The 24,940-nt window shown below is 39.4% G+C and overlaps 2 protein-coding genes across 5 annotated transcripts; both read right to left on the bottom strand.

Moving 5' to 3' along the window:
* Positions 1 to 571: 571 nt before the first annotated feature.
* LOC118236097 (ras-related protein Rab-6A-like) lies at positions 572 to 12,436 on the bottom strand. 3 transcript variants are annotated; one of them, XR_004766993.1, is made up of 9 exons: positions 12,024 to 12,436; positions 8,443 to 8,501; positions 8,068 to 8,121; positions 6,112 to 6,217; positions 5,460 to 5,571; positions 4,607 to 4,700; positions 4,071 to 4,164; positions 3,452 to 3,518; positions 572 to 2,454 (listed from the first exon to the last, which is right to left on the bottom strand). XR_004766993.1 is itself a non-coding variant. In XM_035434155.1 (8 exons), exons 1-8 carry the CDS (start codon positions 12,097 to 12,099, stop codon positions 2,390 to 2,392), a joined length of 633 nt encoding a protein of 210 aa, XP_035290046.1. In that variant the 5' UTR covers positions 12,100 to 12,436; the 3' UTR covers positions 572 to 2,389. The 3 variants fall into 3 exon arrangements, 2 of the variants coding, with proteins under 2 accessions (XP_035290046.1, XP_035290045.1); XM_035434155.1 differs by lacking the exon at positions 4,071 to 4,164; XM_035434154.1 differs by lacking the exon at positions 4,607 to 4,700.
* Positions 12,437 to 13,743: 1,307 nt separating this feature from the next.
* Positions 13,744 to 24,199, bottom strand: LOC118236096 (arrestin-C-like). Of its 2 annotated transcripts, XM_035434152.1 has the most exons (18): positions 24,142 to 24,199; positions 21,974 to 22,006; positions 20,364 to 20,394; positions 20,017 to 20,077; positions 19,217 to 19,261; positions 18,643 to 18,836; positions 18,360 to 18,419; positions 18,188 to 18,264; positions 17,745 to 17,880; positions 17,503 to 17,587; positions 17,236 to 17,308; positions 16,521 to 16,658; positions 16,081 to 16,164; positions 15,869 to 15,892; positions 15,619 to 15,668; positions 15,365 to 15,368; positions 14,713 to 14,746; positions 13,744 to 14,518 (listed from the first exon to the last, which is right to left on the bottom strand). In XM_035434152.1, exons 2-17 carry the CDS (start codon positions 21,979 to 21,981, stop codon positions 14,734 to 14,736), a joined length of 1,083 nt encoding a protein of 360 aa, XP_035290043.1. In that variant the 5' UTR covers positions 21,982 to 22,006; positions 24,142 to 24,199; the 3' UTR covers positions 13,744 to 14,518; positions 14,713 to 14,733. The 2 variants fall into 2 exon arrangements, with proteins under 2 accessions (XP_035290043.1, XP_035290042.1); XM_035434151.1 differs by lacking the exon at positions 14,713 to 14,746.
* Positions 24,200 to 24,940: the final 741 nt, after the last annotated feature.

Genomic DNA, 24,940 nt, shown 5'->3' with positions numbered 1-24,940 from the left:
CGTGGTGGATTTTAGAAAGAAAAAGTCACCCTGTGCTCCCATTTTTATCCGTGGCTTAGAGGTGTACGGGTATTTTTTCTTCTTCTGTTTGTTGGTGGGTGGGATCCAGAAGATGGACTCCTATAGGATTAAGAGACTAAGGTAGGCTAGCTCTACCATTGCCCATCCCCTAGACTCACTAGAGGAAACAGTGAGTGACAGGATGGGTGAAAATCAGCATCATCATCAATAACAAGCAGCACCTGCTCCATAAAATAATCATGGACCACAAAAGTGCATTCACCAAGCGCTTAATGCTCCAACTGGCTTCTCAGAACGTTTCAGAAGGTCCTTCCAACCAGAGGCCATTAGCATACCACATACAGCCACTCTGCACTAGAGCACTTAATCTGCACTTTCATATCCATTTTTATTTCATTGGTTAGGGACAATACTGTTTAAATCCATTTTTGGATGTTTTTGTTGTTTTAGTGCCTTTACGTTTAGAGGGAAAGTAAATTTCCCTTTGTGTAGTGGGAATCTCATCTCGTTTCAAAAATGGTCCCCAAACAAGGCCAGGAGAGACATTTGGTGAAATTTTACTTTTTATTTTGTGATACACTTCTGTTCTTATACAGCCAATAGCAATAGTACATTATTCACACACACTTTGCTAAAGACTAATCGACAGCATGTTTCAAATGGACAGACGCACTCCAGAATAGCACAGGAATGAGTATTCAGTGACAATAGTAAGTGACCTATCCAGGTAGCGGGCTCTTTCATACAAGGTCGATTCAATAGTTATGTACATTTTTTTAAAATTACAAGTCATACTCTAGCAAATGGGTATCTATGTGTACGTCGGTGGATGGGGTATGTATGTGTACGTCGGTGGATTGTGTGTGCATGGTGAATGTGAGAAAACAATTAAATGACTGTTCCCATTCACTGAATACTTGCTTTGCAGTGTGACAATGACTGCACAAGTTCAGAGAGACTATAAACCATGAGTTCAAGAATGCTGTGGTGGCAGAAATAACCAGGTCAGGCTACTATAATTGGTAGTGTGAAAAAACAAAGTAATTATGAAACAATTTACTCTACATAATCAAAATAAATTTACGACCAGTAAACTACGATGCCATCTTGAGTGATGCATTAAATACTCTGCATATGCATTCAAATTCACCAATCAGTTTGAGCAATTAAGAGCTGTATCTATGTAAAACGTATCCAATTGCAAATTGCAAATAGACTCAAAGTCTTAGGCCTCTTACATGTGTAATATTCCACATTGCAACTCAATCCTATACATATGTGGGGGGATGGGGACAAGCAAGCCCTTCAAAACTTTAAAACTGTGAGATTTCTTGCCATTGTATCATACATCCCTGCATTAGTGTAATGAAGACATTGAAAACTGCTGATGTAGCCATGTCAGGAAACTCTTCTAGTTATACTAAATGGAATGCAGTATTTGTCCAACTGAAAATATGAGCATTTTAAAATACGATGCAATTCTATGTGAACAGCAAAGTGAGTTATCAATTTCCAGTTTATGGAGAAAATGAAGGGTTAAATGAAGTACGCATCCCGTTGTTTTCTCAATGCATGTTCCAATATACACTGCTTATAGCCTGCCCTTGTTTAAGATATAGTATCATATGAGAAAACAAAATGGACATTAAATATTCTGTTAATTTAATACACTATACAGTAATTTCATCTGAATGCAGCTGAACTCTGAGTGGAACAGCCATAATTACAACTCATAATATTTAGCCCTCAGTGACCTTCACAAACTGCAGTGGTGAAATTGCACCCCACTGCTACCTTTTATACTTGATCAGAGCCGGACAGCAGAAAAGCAAAGATTGGACCAAATGCGCTGGTGACAGAAGCTTTGTTTAGTTTCAGCACAACTATTGCAAAAGCAGTTCTTTACACACCCCATGTAGAGTAAAAAACAAAAACCACAAACCAACCGAACGAAAAGCGTGTTTTTTTTGGAGAAGCAGAGGCCTTCACTGATGTCACAACATGTGCATGGATATATATTCTTAAACTATACAACAATGGTAAAGTGTGACGACACTGATTTCGCTTCAAAAAAGTGCAAGAAAACTCAAGTGTGGTGGGAGAAGCCATCTCAGTCTCAATCCTATATATGCCATGCAGTAGTAGATGAAGGTTTTTGAGCACATCTGCATTTAACTTATCCTGTAATTTAGCTAGTTTATCTTTTTTTTTTTTTTTTTTTACTTTACTTTTTTTGTCTTAAGTAACAGCACATCCACAAGGTTACTCCAAAAAGTCACTGAATCGAAGGGAATGGCGTTTTTTTACGTGTTTGGTGCAAGTGGCCACTGAGAGACGAGCTGTTGGATATGAATAACGGGGACAGGCACTAGCAGGAGCAGCTGCTCTCAGTGACGGGCTGTTCCGGAGGCTTCTCTAGTTTTATGTCAATCACTGCGGGGGGTGTGGTTAAGGAACACGAGGAAACAAAAATGCATGAAATACAAATTTGCCCATTCATACTTAACACAAAAAATTTGCAAAACGTCCCCCCTGTGAATAAAAACACACACTATTAGCCTGAACCATGTTCAACATTGTTCAAAGCTTGTATTGCAACTGAGAAAACTAAGGCCAATATTCAATTCGCATTTGTCGTTAACTTTGACGTATAAGCTTCAAACCTTTTCTTTGAAAACGCATTCTGGCGAGTTAGTTTTAGCAATTGCTCAACTGCGTTTCTGTTGGGGGAAAAATTGCTTCTAATTGCCAATTGAAGTGAGAGGAAGAGTGAGGAGATAGATAGCCAGCAGCCATACCTCCATGCACTCTGCTCCTGCCAAATGGCTGAAGCTAAGCAGGTGTGGGCTTGGTTAGTACTTGGATGGGAGACCACCAGGGAATACTGAGTTGCTGCTGGGAGTGGTGTTGGGTGGGCCAGCAGGGGGCAATCTTCCCTCTGGTACAAATAAACCCCAATGCCCCAGTGCAGTGATGGGGACACTGTGCTGTAGGAGATGCCGTCTTTCGGATGAGACGTTAAACCGAGGTCCTGACTCTCTGTGGTCATTAAAGATCCCATGACACTTATCGCTAAGAGTAGGGGGTTCCCCGGTGTCCTGGCAAAATCCCAGATGCGGCTCTCGCAAAAACTTGTCACTAAAAATCCCCCAGACTTAATTGCCTAAATAAATGTTCTCTCCCTCTCCACCTTCGCTAATGAGTGGTGAGCGTTCTGGCGCAAATTGGCTGCCGTGCATCACCCAGGTGGGTGCTACACATTGGTGGTGGGTGAGGTGAGTTCCCCTTCACTGTAAAGCACTTTGAGCATTTGGAAAAGTGCTACATAAATGCAATTAATAATAATAATAATAATAATAATAGTTTACATGTATATTTTCACCCCTCCAATACCTCCCTCCCACCCAAAGGAGACCCATCTCAAGGATACTGTCCTCTTTGCTTTTCTCAGGCGTGCTATCCATGCCAGGCAAGGCTGCAGCGACTCGGCGGAACAGCTGGAGACGGGGTAAAGTGAGACAGAAGAGGGATGAATACAACCATTCTGATACCAATTAATCAAAATAAATTTCATTATATTAACTTGACTTTTCTGGTGCTGCAGCGACACTGAAAAACTCTTTTCCCAAAATGCATTGGATAGTCAATTTACATTTCAAATTTGAATTCTCAAAGTAAATTGAAGTATAAGAGTTTCCGTAACACCGTTTTAATGTGGCAATATTCACAGACGTGAAAAAACAGACAACAAACATTACGAATACTTGCAGAAACCTGCTCAGATGTAGCTACAGGGAAATTGTGCACATGCCAAACACGCAGGACTGCATATAAAGTGTTTGTGAAGCAGACCAGATAAACTGATTTAAGCAGCTTAGATCAAGGTTGGGTTGAAGAGCAAGAATGTGACAAGCACGGACGTGTCGACACAAAGAGGCTTAATGGAGGCAGGCAGAAGGAGTTTGTGACTCAGGCAGAGAGAAGTGCAGACCAAAAGACAGGAGAAAGTCGTGGGGGCATCACAGCACAATGGGCCAGACTCTCTCTACCTGTTTGACATTGTAGCCAGTCTTTGCGCTTGTCTCAATGAACATGACATTCAGTTCCTTAGCTCTCTGCTCGCCCTCTTCTGTGGTGATCTGTCTGCTCCAACCACATCAGAGGCAAATGCGCAGAAAGATTGGCAGATGGACACAGAATTAAGAAAGAATGAAGGGAAGGAAGAGAGAGAAAAGGAGGGGGAAGACAGATGAGCTCACAACAGTCAGCAGAAAAAGAAAAGGTTAGCACTTTCCCACCATCTGAAAAACAATAGCACTTCTCGAGGTACCTTTAGAGAAGACGGAACTGAGAGAGTCACCACAAATATCACCAGTTCACTCAGTCTTTCTGAGTCTACGCCTTGAACAGTAAGCAGAGGGTAAGTTGAAGGTCACACCTAGAACCACATTTCACACGCAAAACCAAGACTGAAAGCCAGTCAGGAGAGGCAGGCACTTACGCCGAAAGCCACCCCGTCCTTCAGAGAGCCACACCCCAGGTTGTATGCAGACCGCATCTTTCACACAGGCAGGGGGGGACCCACCTGTTTGATGTTATGTCCAGTCTTGGCACTGGTCTCAATGTGCATCACACCGAGTTCCTGAGATTTCCTCTCAGCAGCCTCTAGTGTGACCTCCCTATTCGCAGCCCGGGGGGGGGGGGGGGGGGGGGGGAAGGGGGGGAGCGGCAGACAGCAAATCATAGGTGATGATGAGGAGGAAGGCAGGGAGGGAACATAATTGGGGAGGATTAAAAAAATGAACAAAATAAAATATAATCATAGGTGTTGAAAACCAAAAACCAATGGCAGTGGTGAAAAATGTGCATGTCAGGTTATCGACTCAAAATATTGCCAAAGTGCAATTCATGTCTGGGTTAAATGATGGCAGTACATGCCAAAAAATAGCCAAATCCAATTCATTTTTACAGGGACTAGTGCCTTCAACCATAGCTGATAAGTAAAAGCATGAGAGACTAAAAACTGTCAACTTCCATGAAAATCAGACAGAAATAATTAAACCCACTTTTTCTGCCCAGCATGAATATGTGCATGCATTTTAAAAATTCCACAGTAAAGCCCAATCACTGAGATCAACGGTTTAAGAAAACATAAGAATAAGAAGCTTTAAAAAAACAAGATGAAAATAAGACTGGATAAGATGCTCAAAATGATTATTATAAATTAATGGCAAATGAAATATAATTAAATATGACATAAAAGGCAGATGACGCTACTACACATTTACAGTCAGGGTGGGTAGGGGTAGGGGAAGAGCCAGACTTCTCTTTTTTATCGTTGTAAGACTTGACATGTGTCTCAATAGGCCAGAGATCACAGACAATGACCTAGGAGCTCATAGTCAAAAAATAACTTTGCTTACATCCCTGCTATTTACCTTTTATCAGCCAAGTCTGTTTTGTTTCCAACTAGCATGATTATGACATCACTTCCTCTCTCTGTTCTGACATCATCAATCCATTTTGAGGTTTGCTGGAAGGAGTTGAGGTCTAAAGGGGGAAGAACATATTTGTTTAGGAATCTCATAATGACTAATTTCATCCATGTGTAAACACTTCAACATGTCCCATAAGACAAATATCTGAACAAAGGTCCCACAGTCACAAACAGAATAGTAAAGTGAACAAACAGTAGTCTGAAACCCACGATGCAACATGGGACCCTTCAATGAAACTACTATAAAGAAATAAACTTGTGTAGCTGTTGTGTTCACAAACACACACAGGCAAAGATAAGGCAGACAAAGCAAAATAAAAAAGCGGTAGCAGGGTTGAGCTTGGTTAAAGAGACAGTAAGCAGTAAAGCCCCCCCCTAACCCTAACCCCCCCCCCCCCAAAAAACAAAACAAAAAAAAAACACACAGGCGTGTCAAATTACTGGTAGCAGTAGCTCCGGAATGAAACCAAAATACCCAGCACCTTTACGTGTATGCATAGGTTACACATTTATAAAGAAAGTGGACCCCTGATATGAGTTCCTGAAGAGTCTATGCAATGTCGTGGCTCCAGGGACTGGACGCCATGACTCACTGGTTATATCATAGACCACCACAGCAATGGTGGAATCACGGATGTAGCTGGGAATGAGGCTACGGAAGCGCTCCTGCCCCGCAGTGTCCCACAGCTGGAGCCGCACCTGAGGGGGGAGGGGAGGGGAGGAGGAAGACGAAAAAGAGGAGGAGATGGCAGAAACAAGAAGACAGCACAGGTGTAAGAGTGATTGAGAGGGAGAACAAGCTTCGCCAGTTTTATTAAGACTGCTTCCCCTGTAAGAGGCAGTCTAATAAAGGCAAAGTATTTGCTACTGTATTAGGAAAAAGTTCACAGGGTTAGACCAAGATTTCACATGCAGCATTTGACAAGATGACAAAGCAGTAGTCTCGGAGCATTTAATTGCTGCTGTACATGTTAAAGATGCCAGAAGCCACTGTTCAAAAGTGAGCCAATGGAAAGACAGCACAAGGTCAGCACAGCCTTTGCCATTCCAATGTGAAGGCCTCCATCATTACAAAAGAAATGACTGCTTCATCCTTAATTAGATTACATATGAAATTCATGCTGGACAGACAATTTGTGAACAGCCAACATTTATCACACAATTCCAATCTTAAAAAAAAAAATTTTTTTAAATGAAAAATAAAGACCAGTAAAATCATATTTCATGCATCTGTAACCAAACCAAAAGTAACCAGAGGGAAAATACAGAAGATGAATTCCGCTCACACAATGTTTAATAAAAAAAAATGAAAAAAAACAGGTTGCTCCGTTTTAACAATATGCAAACTGGAACTTGTACGATGTCCAGGGCACCATAGAGCCAAGAGATGGGCCCGTCCCCAGCAGGGCAGACCTCTCTCCTGGCCGGTGCTCATGAGCCAGGAGCCCTGCTGTGGTACCTACTGGGAATGCCCTAAACCACCAGGGCAGCTGAGCCCCAGTGCTGAAGCTGAATCTGCAGCCATCCACGAGACTCGTGGGGCAACTGAACATCGAGAAAAACGGCCAACGGAGGGAGAACATAGACAAAGCCAACTAAAAAAATACAAAAATGCGACAAAAAAATAACAAAACTTAAATGTGCATACAAAGCATGAAAACAAACCATGAGGGTGACAGATGACACCAATGTATAATGAGAAATGGCGTGAAGATGGACAATGTAATGCGACATAAAAGAAAATGAAAAGACGACAGACACCCAACCTGCTAGGTACACAGTAGTAGATGAGCAGGTGAGCAGAACATAGCACTGAGGTGAGTGCTTGTCCATGAAATACATGGGTGGATGGGCATTACAGTTAAGTCTTCTTGAGCACCAGCCACTTTACCCCCGTGAGCAGGACACATCCTGCTGGCCCTACATGCACTTGTGTGTCACTGAGGGGTTTTGAAGCGATGTAACTAGCCTGCTCTATGATAGAGTTTGGCAAATATATCCTGACACAGAAAATGACCAAAAGTACAATTATATAATAAAAGTGGACAATGGAGGATCAGGTGAAAAAGAGTGTGGAGACATTGTTACCACTGATATAGAAATTCTTATAGGAGGGAGTAAATCGGAGTGAGAATGCCACTGGAGCAGGGCATACAGGTGACACATAAAACCTGGAGCGGAGTGATTATAAAATGTTTAGGACAAGGGTGACCTATCTAATACGTAAAGGGCCAGTGTGGGTGCAGGTTTTTGTTTTAGCTCTGCACTACGACACCAAATTCAACTAATTAACTAATCATGGTCTTCAATCAAGTCGAATCAGGTGCTTAGAGCTGCGTTTAGCACCCCGGTTTAGAGCAATGAATGCCATTTATGCTCACTCAGCTGAAATGCTCTGGCTGGAAGTGCTGGACTCCACAAGTACCACCTCTTCAGTTCCAATATCATGAGCAGAAATGGACAATTGTTTTTGAAAGACCAGACACCACCAGTCTTATAAAATTATACATAAAGAATAAAAAGCACAAATTTATTAATACTGTTCTTACCGTACGATCCTCCAAATACATGGTTTTCGACAGAAAATCTATGCCAATAGTTGCCTGGAAAATAAGACATTAAAATTAAATTTTAATGTCACAAAAAGGTGCACGGTAAGGCTACTTTCATTACAGCATATGGGGATATTACTTCTTTATACTTTAATAAAACATATCACACTATCAAGAGGTCATTCAGTTTTAATGACACAAAACTCAGACTGTCTACGTGCACACTGTACAATGAACAATGACACCTGAAGCATTGTTACAAATGGTGACAACTCAGCATTGAATGCAAAATATGAATTAATTCAGAAGAATTTACTGATCCCAACAGTACGTCTTTAGATTTGTGCACTTTAGTGTCAATGTGTACTGTACCTGATATGTATTGTCAAAGCTGTCATACATAAACCTAGTGATGAGCGAGGTCTTCCCCACTGTAAAGACAAGAGAATCAAGTTAGTGCATGATTATATGTAAAAAATATAAATAATTTTACTTCAAACCAAGGACCATTTCAGATAGAAATCAGTTCTAGTTGCATACTTGCATACTTACTGCATACTTAAATACTTCCATACTTATATACTTGGAATGCTTACTTGCATACTTACTTACTGGCATACACGCATGCTTACTTGCATACATAATTGAGATACCTGCCATCCCAATGTATGTACGTATGCCTTGGTGGGGCGGCATGCCCCATATACACACATACAATAAACAAGCTTTGGTCTGGAAAAACCAAACTGCTCAGTTAACTGTAACGGCAACAATGGATTTGGGGGAAAGTAATTCTGCTGCTAACAAGGGAGTTGATGGCTTAGTGAGTGGGCTTGGTCACAGAGAGGCAGGGACCCAGAGAGTGGGATGGGGAAGAGAATCTTGTGGATTATTTATTGTCACAGCCATTCCATAGTTTGGATTATGCAGCAGCCAACTCCACAGGTAATCAAGATGAAAAATCAGATCACCAGAAAGATTTAGATTAGTTTGTTGAAATTTTGGGATCAGCCTAGGATTTTCTGTTTCATGAAGCGAGTGACAAAAGTGCAACCTATCGCAAGACATATTACAATTCCAAATATCACTACTCATGTGGAATGACTTTAGTATAGGCTATACCCCTCCCCCACCACCACTCCAGCATTTACGATAAGGAAACCCTTCCATAATAATTAAACTAATCCAATCTTCTTTTTGTAGCCTGCATCTCAAAGCATTGTGGTGGTCTCTTGAAGACCAGAATTTTATGTAGCTACATTTTATATTTGGCTACAATTTTAATGTAGCCAAATATAGGGAGAGGACGCATCTAATTGACCGTGGCAGTAAAGCTGGACCGACCGCAGCCGCAGTCACACCAAGCACCACCTAAGCCCTATTTTGAGCCAGGAAAACCCCTGATGACTAAAAGACTGTATTGCTGGTAGGGATGGGCAGGAGTACCCGAGGATTAAAAAGACAAGGACTGCACCAGCCTTATAAAGTACTTGGGGAAAAAATAATTTGGAAAAAAAAATGTAAACGTGTTTAGCAGCATTCTTTATTTTTACATGGCAGCTTTAGCAGTTTTTTGTTTTATGGGTAATGACGTTATGTCAGAAATCCTTGCTCCACAGTCTATAACTATTTCAAGTGGTGTTGTGACTTTACAGTGGTGGAGTTTTCAACATTGCTGGCCTCACGAAGGATACAGACCGACGTGCTTTTACCGCTGTTGCTGATTCTAAGCAATCTGGAGAGTTCAGTTGCTTTGAAAATTACATCAAAATGTGAGTTTAAAGTCAAGTCAAACTAGTCACACTGAATCTCCACTTAAGGACTTTAGTCTACGATTTAAGGTTTAATGCATATTTTAATGGTTTATATTGATTTGCAGAAATTTTCAGATGCCCTGTTCATTGCTTCCCATTTCTATTGCCTACTATAATAGTCAATATACAATAAAAACATCACTTAACACAGCCCACAGCATGGTATATTCCAAATATACATAATTAAGGCTGGGGTTTGTCACACAAATAGCCTAATGTCTAAAGTCATGGTGCAGTCGTGGTAAAGTTGTTAAAATCAAGCAAAACTAGAAAACTGAAAAAAAAAAAACATTAATTTGTTAAATTAATAGAGCTTCAGTGCGAAGTGACTGAAATTGCATGCACAACTGCAGCAACAGTAACAAGTGCATGAGGTTTACAAAACAATCAGCTGGCAGTTGCCTGTGTTACACCGGAAACTATGACCGTCGAATTCTGTGACCCTAGAAAAGGATGTGATCAGGTTAAAACCTTGGGGAAAAAAGACAGTGATTGACCAAATATTGCCTCACATTCATTGCTGTTGTCATTAAAGCAGCTGAAATTGCTATTCAACACCCGCTAGGGTCACAGAATCTGACAGTAACAACTTTTGGTGTAACACCAGTGCAGATTTACTCCCTTTGGTCCATCGTGGAAATAAAGCATTTTACTTTAAGAATGTGAAGCACACACATTAGGCCGAGTAATATGATAAAACAAGAGTGGGCTACCGTCTGTCCATCTTTAGATCATTTAAGTTTGTTTTGGCACAATATGTTGTTAATTGTGAGGTTGGAGTCTTTGATAAGGCATGCTGTCCCTGATACGTTACAGTAACGGGGGAAGGAGTGCTCCGCAACAACTCTGTTGACAGGTTGCCGTCAAACAGTTCATTACAGCTGACAAGGACTGAAATTTTTATCCCAGCACATTCTAGAATCTACATTGACATACGGCCAAGTACTCGAGCACTAAAATCATCCAAATGCCCATCATAATTGTTGGCCATGCCTTCTGATGGGGAACCCATCAACAACAGGCCTCACAGCAGCTATGCAGATAACCTCCCACAGTGTAAAGCGAGAGGGACCCTCCCACAGGAAGAACTCTAACAGACTTCGTTTTCCTTGTGTTTGTATTGATTTTCATGGTTTTTGTTTTTCCTTATATTTGCATATATAATTGAAAAAATATACTACAACATGTTTATCAGCAGCTCCTTACCAACTAGCTAGTATCTATCATACCTTCTTCAGTGACGTCAACCCTTATGGGGTGGATCATCATGTGAGTAGCAAGATGCCTTACAGCAAACGTTAGCTGTTACACTAGTTACGGTCAATTTAACAAATATTCGCCCATCCCAGAATTAAAGACACAGAATTGACGTTACTAGATATGCTACATCTAAATTTGACCAAAACAGAAACCAATACAATCTTGTAACAATTATTTCTACAAATTGAAATAACGTTGGCTAGTAGGCGTTTACCGTCACGCCAAACGAACTAGCAAGACAGCTAACAAACCATCAGCTGAATTAATTTTGCTCCCCCCGAGAACCATCTTATTCCAATAATCGGGGCATCTTGAAAATGATTAGTTAGCTATAAGCAAATTAGATAAATGAGTCAAATAAATGACTCTGGTGACAGACAGCTAATAGCCAGCAGTCAGACGTTATCGTTAAAATAATTCCATAGCATCAATCAGTCGAACCAGCAAGCAACATCACGTTCGCTAGATTACCCAGACATCGCTGGGCGCAGAAGAGGCCTAGACCATACATAAAATCATTAAAGGAAAGCAAACTATCGAACACTGACAACGTCAACACTGGCTAATGTGTTCCTCGTCGGTGTCAGAGTTGTTATCCTTTCCCTCAAACGTTGGCTTTATTTTCAACCTTCTGGTCTGTCTCGTTCAGCCAACCTTTTAAGATCTCACCACCCGGTTTATCATTCATCTCTTTTCGAGTTGCTAGCTAGCTAGGCCTCGTTTCCACCTCAGTCACACCTGCATCATTACGCCCACAGCATTGGCTTACCTTAGTCTTCCATGTAACGACCTCGAAAGAGTAACTAGTTAGCTTTGATTTTTTTTTTTTACCGTAACGTTACCGTCGGCTCGCTAGAAAAAAAAATAAGGACCACTTACCGCTTTGCTCGCCCAGGAAAACAAGCTTGAATTTGCGCAGGGGGTTACCAAACTCTCCGCCGGCAGTGGTTGTCATCTTCTTATAGCTATAGCCTGCTATATAGCTATCCAGTAGCTAAACAGCTATGATGTTATCCGAGTGGTTAGCTAGCAAGCTAGCTAGAAAGAGTTCTGAAAACGCAGGACAAGGACAACCTGAGTAATATTAAGGCGTACGCGAGACCTCGCAGCACAACGGGAACGGAAGCCAGGTGACACAGGTATAAACCAAACCAAATCCGCAGTGGGTCAGACTGGGCCCACGCAGGGAAAAATGAATGAATATATAGCTATTAGATTAGGTATAACCGACTTTGCTGGCGAGCGACGGCATATAGCCACTGAGCCCAGAATGTATCAGGCGTCACTCTTCTTCAGAGGATTCACTTATATTTACACATGTAGTTCGTGACATTACCGCCATCTACCGTGCTGGAGTACGAGGCACCCACAAATTTCAGCATAGAGATCATAAACGGGCATACTGAAGAATTAAGGTAAAATACCCAATATTGTTTGTTGTATCTTGGCCTAATTTTGATATCAATTATTCGAACGGTAATCCCAGCCTATATTTTTCAAGTTTTAATGAATGACTTATAGACATTACTTTGTATGCGTGAAATTACAGAAAATAATGCCTTTCAGGTGTATAAATTAGCTTTCAACAAATATCGTTGTAATTTTCTGGCTATTGTTACCTTCTGTTGGCTGAAATAGCATCACATTATATGTCAATTTTGCCTGTGCATCCGTGTATCCTGCAGTTGGCTTTGATCAGACGTTGTTAATTGCAGAAGATGTAGCTAAATGTCCAATTGGGAGAATGATTGATTGTGGGACTGGAGCATTTGCGATGTTGAAATTGGCATGAAAAAGAAGAATAAGCCAAGTTTGGGGCTTTATTGTGTGGACGTGTGAAGTTGTATCTTGTGAAGGCGGTTTATCATGTGCGTTGTGACTTGGACCGAAAAGGAAAACACTGAAAAATTATTCTGTGATAATCTTGGGAGAGTGGAACAATGTGCAAGGAATCATGGAGTTGCTTTATGATTATATCTTAATAATTATAACTTTTTAATGCAGACCTGAACATGCTGCATGCTCTCAGAGTTGTACTTAAGTCGTGTCCTTCTAGTAGAAAACAATGGGAGGCAAAAATTAATTTATTAATTATCGCCACTTGATGGCGCTATTTGACAACTACATTATCTTACTTTACCACAAATTCATTGATGTGAAATGTATTAATCTTTTGGCTAGTCTGATATAATTTTGTCAAATGAAAGTTGCTACGTACTTAAAAGTCACAAGTCAATGGAATCACGAAAAGCGCTTTGTAAACAGCAAGCTACGAGTTTGGCTACATTATGACAAGTGAACTTAACATAGTTATTGGTTAAATGTATGGTTTTGATAAAACAAGACAGAGGCATCAGTCGTACTAAGGAATTACGTCAGATTAATTTTTTTCTTAAATTATTTACTGCCTTCCTTAGACCTTTGCATTCAATGACTGCCTGAAATCTGTGACCAATAGAAATCACCAGATGCTGGGTATCTTCCCTGGTGATGCTTTGCCAGGCCTGTACATATGCTGCAGCCATCTAAGGTCCCTGCTTGTTTTGATCTGACACAAGAAATCAATGTAAAAAAAAAAAAAAAAACACAAGACAAACTGTGTGGTAACAGTTTTATTTTAACAGTGATTTGTTCCAAAATCCTCTTGTACGGTTGTAATGAATGTAAGTAAATTAAATTCTTTATTGAAAACAACCCCCACTGTTACATAGGCTGACCAGTTCCCTAATTTTCTGGTCAAGACAAACAGTGACTAAAGAGCCAAACTGCCTTCCCCCCCACCCCCACCCAGCACAATAAAAATGATATATCTGGCATATTTGTCTGTATTAAATAGCTTCACACACTTCACAAAAAGTGACATCTCAAGTTCTTTGTCCTATACACATCTACTGTTGGGGCTATACACACTGACAAACTACTTAAGTTATCTGTATGGGATGCTTGATTTTGGATAAGAAGGGATTGATTGTGAAAGACGAACAGACCGGAGGTTCTTAAATAAGGACATGCTATTCTCTCAAGCCACAGATTTGTGTTTTGCACCACCATTACCTGATAGTTAATCTTTACGCAATATTCCAAATTGAGTTGAGTGGCACAAAAATTATATTAAGTATCTCAGTCAGTGGTATTTATGTTGAATCAAGATATAAAGTGCCTTAGGAAATATGTCTGTTTCAAATTTTCAATTTACTTTGGATGAGGGAATTAGTATTTTTGTGAGTGCATAGCAATTCTTTTTTTATATAAATTTTGGTGTCCACTTGTCCTGTCTGCTTTCCGTCCTTCGGTTCATCTCTTTGCTCTGCTGCTCCTTGGTGTTGTTCCCTTTTTTTGTCTGGTGTTGAGTCTACTCAATTACAACATCTGTGCTGAAGTTCATAAAATGGAAAGAAACATACACAAGAGTAATGCTAGTCAGTCCCCAACACCATCACATTGCAATGTTACAGGCTGGACTTCTGTCAGTTTCTTTGTGAATGTATAAGCTTGATACTAAGAATCAACATATATGTATATATTTCTGTTGCTGCTTGGAAATTTCTCAGAATGCAAGTGACCTCACCTTCACTACTGAACGGGAATTTTACTCCAGTACGCTGCAGTTCACAAAATGCATAAACATATGAGAAAAGCATTAACCGTGTGTCATTGACATTACCAAAAATATTACCCTCAGGACTTTCTCAAATTATATGCATACTGTATCAAAACACATTACTCAGTTGTACATTTTAAGGACATGTAGTTACTGAGGATTTATTGTGTAATAAAATGAACAAGTATTTGTTAAGGAAAGGCCAAGACAGAAGGCATCACTGGGCCTTCCCACGGTCGTCCTTCTCAGAATATTTACTTTTGTCAAAATAAATGTATTTACTTATGTAATTTATGTAAGTTGTTCTTGAGAAGAGCGTATGGAAATTCCAACACATAAAGAAATGATAAAATAATATTCTGTAGTTTCTCACACGTTTGTGAACTAAAAGATCAATTCAGTATCTGCTCACTATAAGCTTGCTGACTATTCAATGTTGAGGCATTTCCAAATGTGAACACAGCAGGTATGCATTTAGAGTGAATAAAAACTGCTCCCCATGATTTTATCACCATAGACACCTTTTAAAAAATTTTTTTTCCTTTCATTCCAATTGAAAAGCTGAACACATAGTCAGTCACTTTAGTCTGGCTTCCCTTCAGCATTAGGTTGTACTTACACATCTTCTCATTGCAAAGTCATCATTGTGGCAGAAGAGGAAGGAACAGGAAAGAAAAAAAAATCATGAGAATTGTTTAATCAACAGCACTGTTAACACTTATCTTCACTCGCGTAACTTGTCTCTGCTGAATTAGACTTTTAAAAGTACCATCACCTCCATCAGGACAAAACTTAGAACAAAAAATAAAATAAAATACTTGAAAGGGTTTACAAATGCTCAAATGTCATGTGACTAATGACTCTGATATTTACCGGCAGGTTTAGGATGCATCAGAACCAGGGGGAGTTCCACAGTTACGTCACTGTTAGAACAAAACACACAGCCAATGAGATATCCTTAGAACAATCCAACACACTTTCCTACGGTTACGTATGTAGCTCACACCTGTGCTTTTTATGACACTACAGTATGTGCGCCACTATTTGCTGGTATCACTGGTATCATCATGTCACGCTGTTCCATTACTTAAAAAAAATTACTTGTTTGAAATTATGATTTTACCTTGCGGTCAGGTCTCCCAAGAGGCTGAGGGAAAATAAACATTACATATAACATATAAGAATACATATTTTCATACAATTAAAACATTTCAGGTTGCTTTTATTGGGTTGATGCGTACTATTTTAGTGATTTAGAAACAGACTCGTTTTTTAGAATTTACTTCTAATGTGCGTTGCCATGGCAAATACGTAGAGTCTGGAGAGCTGCCTTACCCTCCTCGAGTTGCCATGAGGTTGACCCTAATTTTGTAGGAGACTAAGATGCCTAGCACGTCCTTCTCCATGCCAGGCCGCAAGCTGCAAGAGAGAGGAACCAAAAAGTCCACGATATTGGATTTTCCATCATTTGCATTAAAAAAACAAAAAAACAAAAATTCTATACCCTCCTACATGGTTGAATCTGAATGGAGTTTAGTACATATGATATCTGGACCAAGATCTAAAATCCCTGCATGAGACAAGTTTAATCTGAGGCAACATGGCGACCAAAGAATGTTTAAAATAGATTGATATTAAATGAACAATTTATTTTCTCTCCTTGATCCTTGACAGCTACTCCAGCCCTGTAGCATTGGCCAAATAAAAATGTGTGGTGGTTCTATTGAGCTCCAAATAATAATAATAATAATAATAAACTAGAAAAATTTGCTTACATTGTAGTGGATGCAAGGTTAGTGTCCTCATACTTCAATCTGCCATCCAGGGCCAGACCACTCTTCTCTTTGTTGTTAGTCAACAATGGGGTGATGCTCAGGACTTTCTCCAGTGTTCCATTGGGCTCCACTGTCTCGCTGCCATAAACATCCAGGAGAACATTTTTACATTGTACTGTAAAGATGTTGCAGAGCTTATCAGAAGTACTCTACCAGAGATTCATTAAAATTAACCAGGGACATGCACGTTTTCAAAAGACAGGTCAAAATGTTACTGCAGCCAATAATGCTGTCATTCTTTGAACAGGAGTTTTGCTATTTGTATTGTACCGTTATACAATTATTATGCATTACTTAGATTTGTATGTGTTTGTAATTCTTTTGTGTATGAACCCAGGAATGCTAATTTGATTGAACGAATGGGTTTATAAATAAATTAAATGAAATAAACAAAAAAATATACAAACATTTCTATTCACAAGAAGAGTTGGAGACATGCTAGCTCATGTGTAACTATACCAGACACACTCTGAATGTTGATGTTTGTATATTTGGAATCTTAAATGAACTTAACAGAATTTTTTATTATACTTAATGGTACATACATCTGCCTACAATATTTAATTGTATGCCACAATACTACATTTAATTAATATTGAATTGAATGAAACAAACAATGTTTTACACAAAAGAATAATGTGTTTGGACCACTTACGAAAACTCCTCGGTCAGAACTGTCTTGTTGTATTTATCAGCACAGTAGAGCACCACATCTGCGGTCTGGTCAACTGATGATAGAGAACAGCAATGGTTACAAAAATAACTTTTAGAGTTAATTATATGGATAAGAGAGCCAAACAGAATAAATGTGTCGTGTTTTGCTTTTGAATAGTTAATAAGTTTTAACCAATTAGTTAAAAGTTAACCTACAGTTGAACTTTATGCTTCTAACCTCTTTCTGCCGTCCTCTTTTCTTACTTACCACACACTTTGATATTCTTCACCACTTTATTGGATTCATTGTGGATTTTTACTCTGACTGGGATTGGGTCACCATGGTAATATATCTAGGAATGAAACCCACAAGACAACAGTGAAGATCTGGATGCAAATCAGATTATTTTCCTGTACAAAGAGGTGATGGTTGGTGGCATCAGTGAAGGGAGTGGCAACAGCAGGAATGCAAGACTCCTCCTGTCATTGCAACCGAACTGGACTTCATACCTCCTTCTCAATGGATGCTTCCAGGTGGACTGGCTTGTCTGACATCATGAACTGCTTGCATATGTCGGCCTTGGGTCCGGTGCCTTTGTTATCTGGGGCAAACTGAATCTTGCGAATGATCAGACGGCAAGTGTCCCTGTGGGGGACATAAATGTATAGGTAAATTCTCACGTTGCATGATTCAGAAGAACACATTAATTTGCAGGTGTCAGATTTCACAAGTAAGGATTCTACTTCCTATATTCCATAAATTTTCCTCTTTTCTTCTTATGCATTTCCGTAACAGCGATGGAGATCGCAGGCGTACTGAATTATTATCGGTTCTGTGTTAATGTAGTTCCCAATCAGTGGTTGCCCGGTACACAATACAAGAGACAAGTTGTTCTTATTGGGCTTATAAGCTGCAGTGAGGTTGGCAGTGCCTTTTGAGGGGTTGAACGTACTTCTTACTGATTTTCTCATCAGGGTTATCTGCTTCATTGGCAATGTATGCCTTTACTTCAAAGTCCACACCACAGGCCTGCAGCAATAGAGAGCAGGAGTGATTACTTTCCCAAGAGCGTTTCTGGGCCTTTATTTATTTCAGAGATGTCCGGAGAGAGAGTTAGGTCATACCTTGCCTTTATCTCCTGTGCCTGGCTGCAGAGTGACAGAGCAGGGCAGGTTGGTTGGAACCTGAAACAGAGGTGGTGAAATGATTCAACCTCACTATCCTCTATGCTCATCTAAATTAACATCTACATGGCAATGTACCAAAAAGAAAAAGAACAGACTTGAGAATCATATTTGGGGTCAAGGGTCTGTGCCAACATTTGTAAATGAATACATGGATACTGATTCTCTCAGGGTGTCAAAGATTGGGAGTGAGTCAGGGGTATATACAAGAATAAGGACCTACGTTGAATGTAAAGTGATATGTTTGGTCACCAGCTTTCTTCATCAGGGTCTCCTGTATAGGGGTGGGGGCTGGTTGGTCTCCAAGGGAAGGGTATATCTGTTTGCGCTGTGTCCAGATGTCTTTCCTGAATGAGAGCCCCATCACGTCCATGTCGTCACGACCATAGCGGAAAGCACAGGACAGGTAGACCCAGACTGTGGAGGGAAGGTGGGTTATCATCTTGTTGTTCAATACTGTACCAATTAATTGCTCTCATATCTATTTGCCTTCTGTGCTGAAGCGCAATCTGTATTATTTACAGGAGGTCAGTTCAAACTAGTTCTCTAAAACAAAGGATCTTGTCATTTGTTCAATTTGTTTATGAAATTTCTTTTGCAATTGTGTTCCATCCTTCACAATAAACCAAGTACAGAGAGGCAATGTAGATGAGCGCAGAGGCAGGACTGATTTGGCAACCTGGCTCATACAGCATTACCAAGCTCATTCAGTCATGCACTTAAAGCATTACCTAGCTAATTCACTCATGATTATAAAGTCTTACCAAGCTCATCAGTCATCAGAGAATAAAGCCTACCTTTCTTGCCTCCAAGATTTGTCGGGTCAATCTTTACCACACCGTCTATTAGAGAGAACATGTAAAACAGAAGTCAGTCCAGCTTCAGTGCTAACTAGCTACCTCTTGAAAAACACAGTTTCATCTTGAACAGAAGTGCAAGATTCCATTGGATTGATGTGACAATTTAAAGGGTAATTACAGCCTAGATCACTTAAAAAAAATAAAATAAATAAAGCTGTCAACATGTTTGTATGCTGACTTTATAATTAAACATTTTAATCCATGCTGTTATTTCAACATTTCTGAGATAATGTCATTTGACAGAACAAACTGGTTGAAAACGTCTTGGTACTGCCCTCTAATGTTTGAAAAATGCTCTGGCCCCACCCCAATCATGATGACGGAGAACCTCTTTGGAGGTACTACTATGTCATGTTGATGTCAATCAAAATAACCAGTCGCTCACAAATATTTTTCAAACCAGAGAAATATGGCGGCCTGTTCATAAACCACCTGTTCATATTCCACCTAAATAGTCCACTAAAATATGTTTCCAAAACATTTGAAGTGAGAAATAGTCCATGTAATTGCTGAATCTTGATTCATCTTTAATCTGCAATGCTTAGTTTAACAGTTTGATCCAGGTTTCGTGAGTCAGGCACAGCTATGCTTTAAAAATTCATTTGCATATAGAATACATAATGCGAATGAGATTGACACACCTACTCCACCCACCCCAGGTGGCATTTTTCAAAATTGTGTAGTAGAAAGAGCCAGGCTGAAACAATGAGTGCAATTACTCTTTAACATTGACTCACCAATAGGATCCACGGACTCCACATGGTCCACAAAGTCTCTCTTCCCCAAGTAAATGGTCATCTGAAGATAAAAGAGATGTTGATTGAGGACAATTGTATGGCCACATGTCCAAAGTCATCTTAACATTCTGACATCATAGTAGGTCTGTTACCACAGAGGTTTTTACATTTACAGCATATGTTTTGATGTTTCTGAACACAGATCCTTCAGTTACTCTCAAACATTCAGGTTCATTTGTTTTGTGTCTAGATATTTACAATATTATTAAAACCCTCATCTGGCCACTATGGTGTTGCAATGGAGGCCTTTGTTTATATTGCCCAATGTGAAACATGTATCCTCTCACCTGACCATTCCCACTGGTTTTCTTGAAGACTCTGTACAAAGACCAAAGAAAAAGGAACTATTAACTTTAGATGAACTGCATATTCCCTTCTTATTTCTTAAAGGAAAAGTCAGATAATGAGTGCCATTCTTTGTACTGCATACCCATGCACGACATCGGATTAGAACTGACAAAACCAAATATTTTGGTGTTAGTAAGAGGTTACATATTAGGCAAATATTGAGCAGTTGATGTGTGGTGAGTGTAGATGAGCATGCATTCTCCAGATGCTTCTTTTCACATCACAGCCCACAAGCCAAGCTTGTACAGGCATGACTTGGAGCAAGACACTTCATGTGCTGCTTTAGCAAGCAGACAGTGGGCACCTCACTGACCACTGGGGGTCGCCAAAGAGCAACGGGAAGAGATCCAGGCTAGCGTTCTTGAGTCGGTTTTGGGCCAAGAATTTTTGATAATTGATTCAGGTTGGTTTGGGCACGGGCAGCAGAGTAAAAGAAAAGGTTTGTCTGTGTCTATTTACCTTGCATTTCTACATGTGAGGGGAGCACTGTCCGTGTGCTGATTTGCTTAATTTTGAGTCAATCAAACTTTCTTTTGTAGTTAAAATGTAGCTATCTAATAGCCCTCAAACTCCTGTTTGCTGTCACAAACTACACGGTATATATATGGCTTTAGCGCAAATTGCTATTAGCACGCTGCCACGCTCTAACCTGATCAATTGGATTATGATATAGCCTAAAGGAATGGAATGGAGGCGGGGATATCCTATCAATGATAAATTCACAACAACAAAAGCAAAGTCAGAAAAAGACGTGACAAGATGGATGCGGAATCAGGAAAAAAGAAAAAAAGAAGTTGGCGACGGTCGAATATGTTCTGCTCTCTCAGGAGGAAAAGTCAGACGCGTGGAAGGTACATTACATTACAGCAGACGCTCTTATCCAGACCGACCAGACACAACTTTTAGATTGCATATATACAGTCGGATATATACTGATGGTTATATACCTTGCTCTGTGACCTTTAGGTTACAAGACCAGTTCCTTACCCATTGTACTACATTGCCAAAGGTATTTGGTGTTTGGATTTATAAATTTGAGGGTTATCCGATTGTTAGTTACATTATTTTTTAAATAAAATGTTCGATTGTATTTAAAGTATTGTATGCTGTGTGATTAATAATAATAGGCTATCAGCCTATGCAAAGATTAAGACTAAGAAGTGAACTACCAGACAATAAAACAGTTTCACCAATTGCTTGCTTTTGGAAAAATATGTTTTTGTTCGGGTTGGATCGGGCTCGGGCTGAGTAAAATACATGTGATATTGGGCCAGGCCAAGTTCAGGCTTTAACTAATTCGGGCCGGGTTAGGCTTGAAGTTCAGGTCCGTTGAAAACCGTAATCCAGGCTGACTGAACCCTCACTACCCTTAGATGACACTTCTACCGATTATACACGTCCTTGTGAGGCCACTGGCCACAGCTGGCACTGACACAGTTGGCCACCCATACACTACAACAGTCCTTTAACAGGGAGATTCACCCAGCTGCCCCATAAAGCATTTTTAGTTTGATTTGGTGTAAATTCAGAGCAAGAGAAAGAGACTTACTTTGACATGACTGCCTGGTTGTATTCTGGGGTTCTGCGAAGATAACACAACTGTCAATAGCACCAGCAGGGTGTCAATAATAAACAATAACTTTATACATAGGGGCAAAATTTATAAAACCAAATGTGTGATTACTAAAACAGACCAATTTGAAGTACACTTAATGACATAAGAAGAGAAAATGGAAATGAATCTGTCTCTTAACTGAGCATTGTCAGATTACATGCACGGCATTGTAAGGCAGATTCCAACCAAGCCAGAAATAAAAAGGATATCCCTGGAGGGGCTAATCTCTACAAATTACATTAGGGTCTCAAACTAATTTCACCTAATCTCAGCTAAAGGCCTTACTGGGAATTAGCTCCTCTAATCTCTATTCACACACACCAATTTATTCTGCTGCAAACTAGGCAGGGGATGCGTGCAGCAACTTTGTAAACCTGTGTGGGTCTTAGTCTACTTGCATTACATTTCTATTTTTACAGTGTATAACTAAATTAACTCTGACCAAGCTGCTCGTTACAGAAAAAGCATCTTGGTTAGGATTTTTGTTTTGTGGCACGAATGTCCCTCAAGCATGTGTATTTAATTTGCATGCAATGGGCACATCACTATTCCAGTTTAATGGAGCCATGAATGGTTATTTTGCTGCATATATTTGTGACAACAAAGACATGCAATATATTTTTTAAGTTAAAAAGACAGATGTACATGTACTCCCTCAGTTCCAGGCTGCAGTAATGTGTGGTGGATTATTATCCAGAGCCATTTACGTAACTTTTTACATAGCATTTACATTGTAGCCAATTGTACAGCAGGATATATACTGAAGCATTGCAGGTTAAGTACCTTTGCTCAAGGGTACAATGGCAGTGTCCTACCTGGGAATTGAACCTATGACCTTCAGGTCACAAGACCAACTTCTAACCCATTATATTACACTGCCAGATTTTATTAATCTGAGATTCAGATTGATAAAGTTTTTATTAATAACACAGGCCCTCCTGTGTTAATAAAAAGTATGTTTTTGCATATGCTGCTAATTGTATTAGATACTCTAATGTCAGTATTTCTGTATGATTACAAAAATGAATCACCAAAAGCTATCACTTAGTAAACAAGTTAACCATAATTCCAGGTAATGCTAATAAATTGCCCACTACCCTTTTCTATGTGAAGAGCAAATATTAACTTTCTGGAGGCATATATTAATAAGTGTCAGACTACATAACTTACATGAACAGTTAATTCAGGTAATACTACGAATAACAAATTTGTATTTCGGTGTCATAAATTTGATGAACTTGAGGTTTAATATTTTTACATTTTAGAAGCCGAAGATTTGTATTCTAATTTACCACACAGATGATCTATCTATTTTCCATTCCTTTATATACTGAACATGATTTTATTAAATTAACTGAAAGTACACAATGACCACTGCTAACTGTATCAATGCAATGCATCATTGCCATTTTCTAAATGTCAGCATAATTGTTTTGGATGCCACCATCAAAAGCCAAATCCTGGAAATGATTCTTTATATCTTAATAAAATGTCACTTTGATTAAACATGGCATTAATTTCAAGAATAGAACATTTATGTTGTTCTGCAGACAGGCATGGCATTTAAAAAAATATTAATTGAATCACAATGAATGTTTTTTAAAGCTCAGCCCAGAAGGTTGCAGCACATCTCTGCAAAAAGCTAAAAAAAACACCATAATAAAGAGTAAATATATTGGTACATGCAATAATGCTCTTTGAAAATCAACAATGTTTGAAAGATTTGTAAAACTTTGACTCATCAAATACCATCATTCATCATTCAGTCATCACTTATAAAGGCTGACACGCAGATTACCTTGAAATGTTTTACCGCATACTGAATATAGAAATTCACTGTTTGAACTGATTGCTTTCAATCTTTTCCTTTTTGCTTTTTCATTTCCTTAGTGCACTTCGACTTCATAGCTAAACAAATTCAACTACCTTTAAAATATTATGCACAAACATCTTTACCAGAAATTTTATACCTGTCTCGTAGCAATCGAACAATCAATTGTTGGGTTTGTGTACTTCTAACGTTTTTTCAAAGTGTCTACTCCAAAACCAATAACTCTGTCAAACTGAGATTAGATACATGCAAAGCAGAAAGATAATGTTACCTGTTCACAGTAAGTGCGCACACTGGTGTCCTTGTAATTCCAGTGTGGTGTGAGGCTTTTGCGGTTTGTGTGAATGGCTGCCACTTGCTTTCTGTTCTGTCTTTATACCATGATCTCTGCCCCCTCCCCTAGGCTTACCTGGCCCAATATAGTCTGTTGTTTCCCCACGTAATCCTATTTGATAATTACCTGACTGCTTTTTACAGAAACCAACTGTTTAAAAATATATTCTGTTAATATTTATGTAAGGGATTATGACTATTTTTGTTGCAGTGGGGCTTAAAATACACGCTCGTTTGAGGCTTTTTTTTTCAACTGGTTACATATTCATAGACAGCAAAAATGCTTTGAAGGCCGCCCAGGGATATTCTCTGGTATCGATGGAATTCCCAACTATCTAGGAACAATCAATATGACTGCATGCCTGTGTAAGTTTTTAGCTGTGGCTGCACTATACAGCAGAGGGAATTATTCACTGAAAAAACACAAGAAATGACAAGAAGCATTTATAGTAGTTCAGCTGCTACAAAATGAAGAATCGTACACTTTCTGATACAAGCACCAAATCTGGCACAAAGGTAGCTCTATGATAGAAAAAGATTCCGATACAGAGCCAACAAATTTTGGGCCCCTGAGGGCCGTGGTGGCCATTTTTAAAAATGACCACCAAATAGTATTGTGTCTTCATCCATCTTTTGGACATTTTCCTGAGGTAAAATTGTCCTAGTCAGATATAAGAAGGGTCAGATCACCTTAAGATATCTTATCCAGCTACATAATGTGCTTATGTTCATTTAAT

The sequence above is a fragment of the Anguilla anguilla genome, chromosome 9 (genome assembly GCF_013347855.1).
Source record: "Anguilla anguilla isolate fAngAng1 chromosome 9, fAngAng1.pri, whole genome shotgun sequence".
Classification (NCBI taxonomy): domain Eukaryota; kingdom Metazoa; phylum Chordata; class Actinopteri; order Anguilliformes; family Anguillidae; genus Anguilla; species Anguilla anguilla.
The sequence above is the reverse complement of the archived record's forward strand: the minus strand, read 5'-3'. Positions and strand labels throughout refer to the sequence as shown.

Excerpts from the sequence above, each read along its gene's own strand:
- LOC118236097 (XM_035434155.1), bottom strand. The coding sequence starts at position 12,099 with ATGACAACCACTGCCGGCGGAGAGTTTGGTAACCCCCTGCGCAAATTC. Across the intron at positions 4,701-5,459 it reads ACAGACTTGGCTGATAAAAG|GGAGGTCACACTAGAGGCTG; the intron begins GTAAATAGCAGG and ends GGCTGCGAATAG. Across the intron at positions 3,519-4,606 it reads CTGGACATAACATCAAACAG|CTGTTCCGCCGAGTCGCTGC; the intron begins GTGGGTCCCCCC and ends CCCCGTCTCCAG.
- LOC118236096 (XM_035434151.1), bottom strand. Across the intron at positions 19,262-20,016 it reads GGAGTCCGTGGATCCTATTG|ACGGTGTGGTAAAGATTGAC; the intron begins GTGAGTCAATGT and ends TCTCTCTAATAG. Across the intron at positions 16,165-16,520 it reads AACCTTGCATCCACTACAAT|CTTGCGGCCTGGCATGGAGA; the intron begins GTAAGCAAATTT and ends TCTCTCTTGCAG.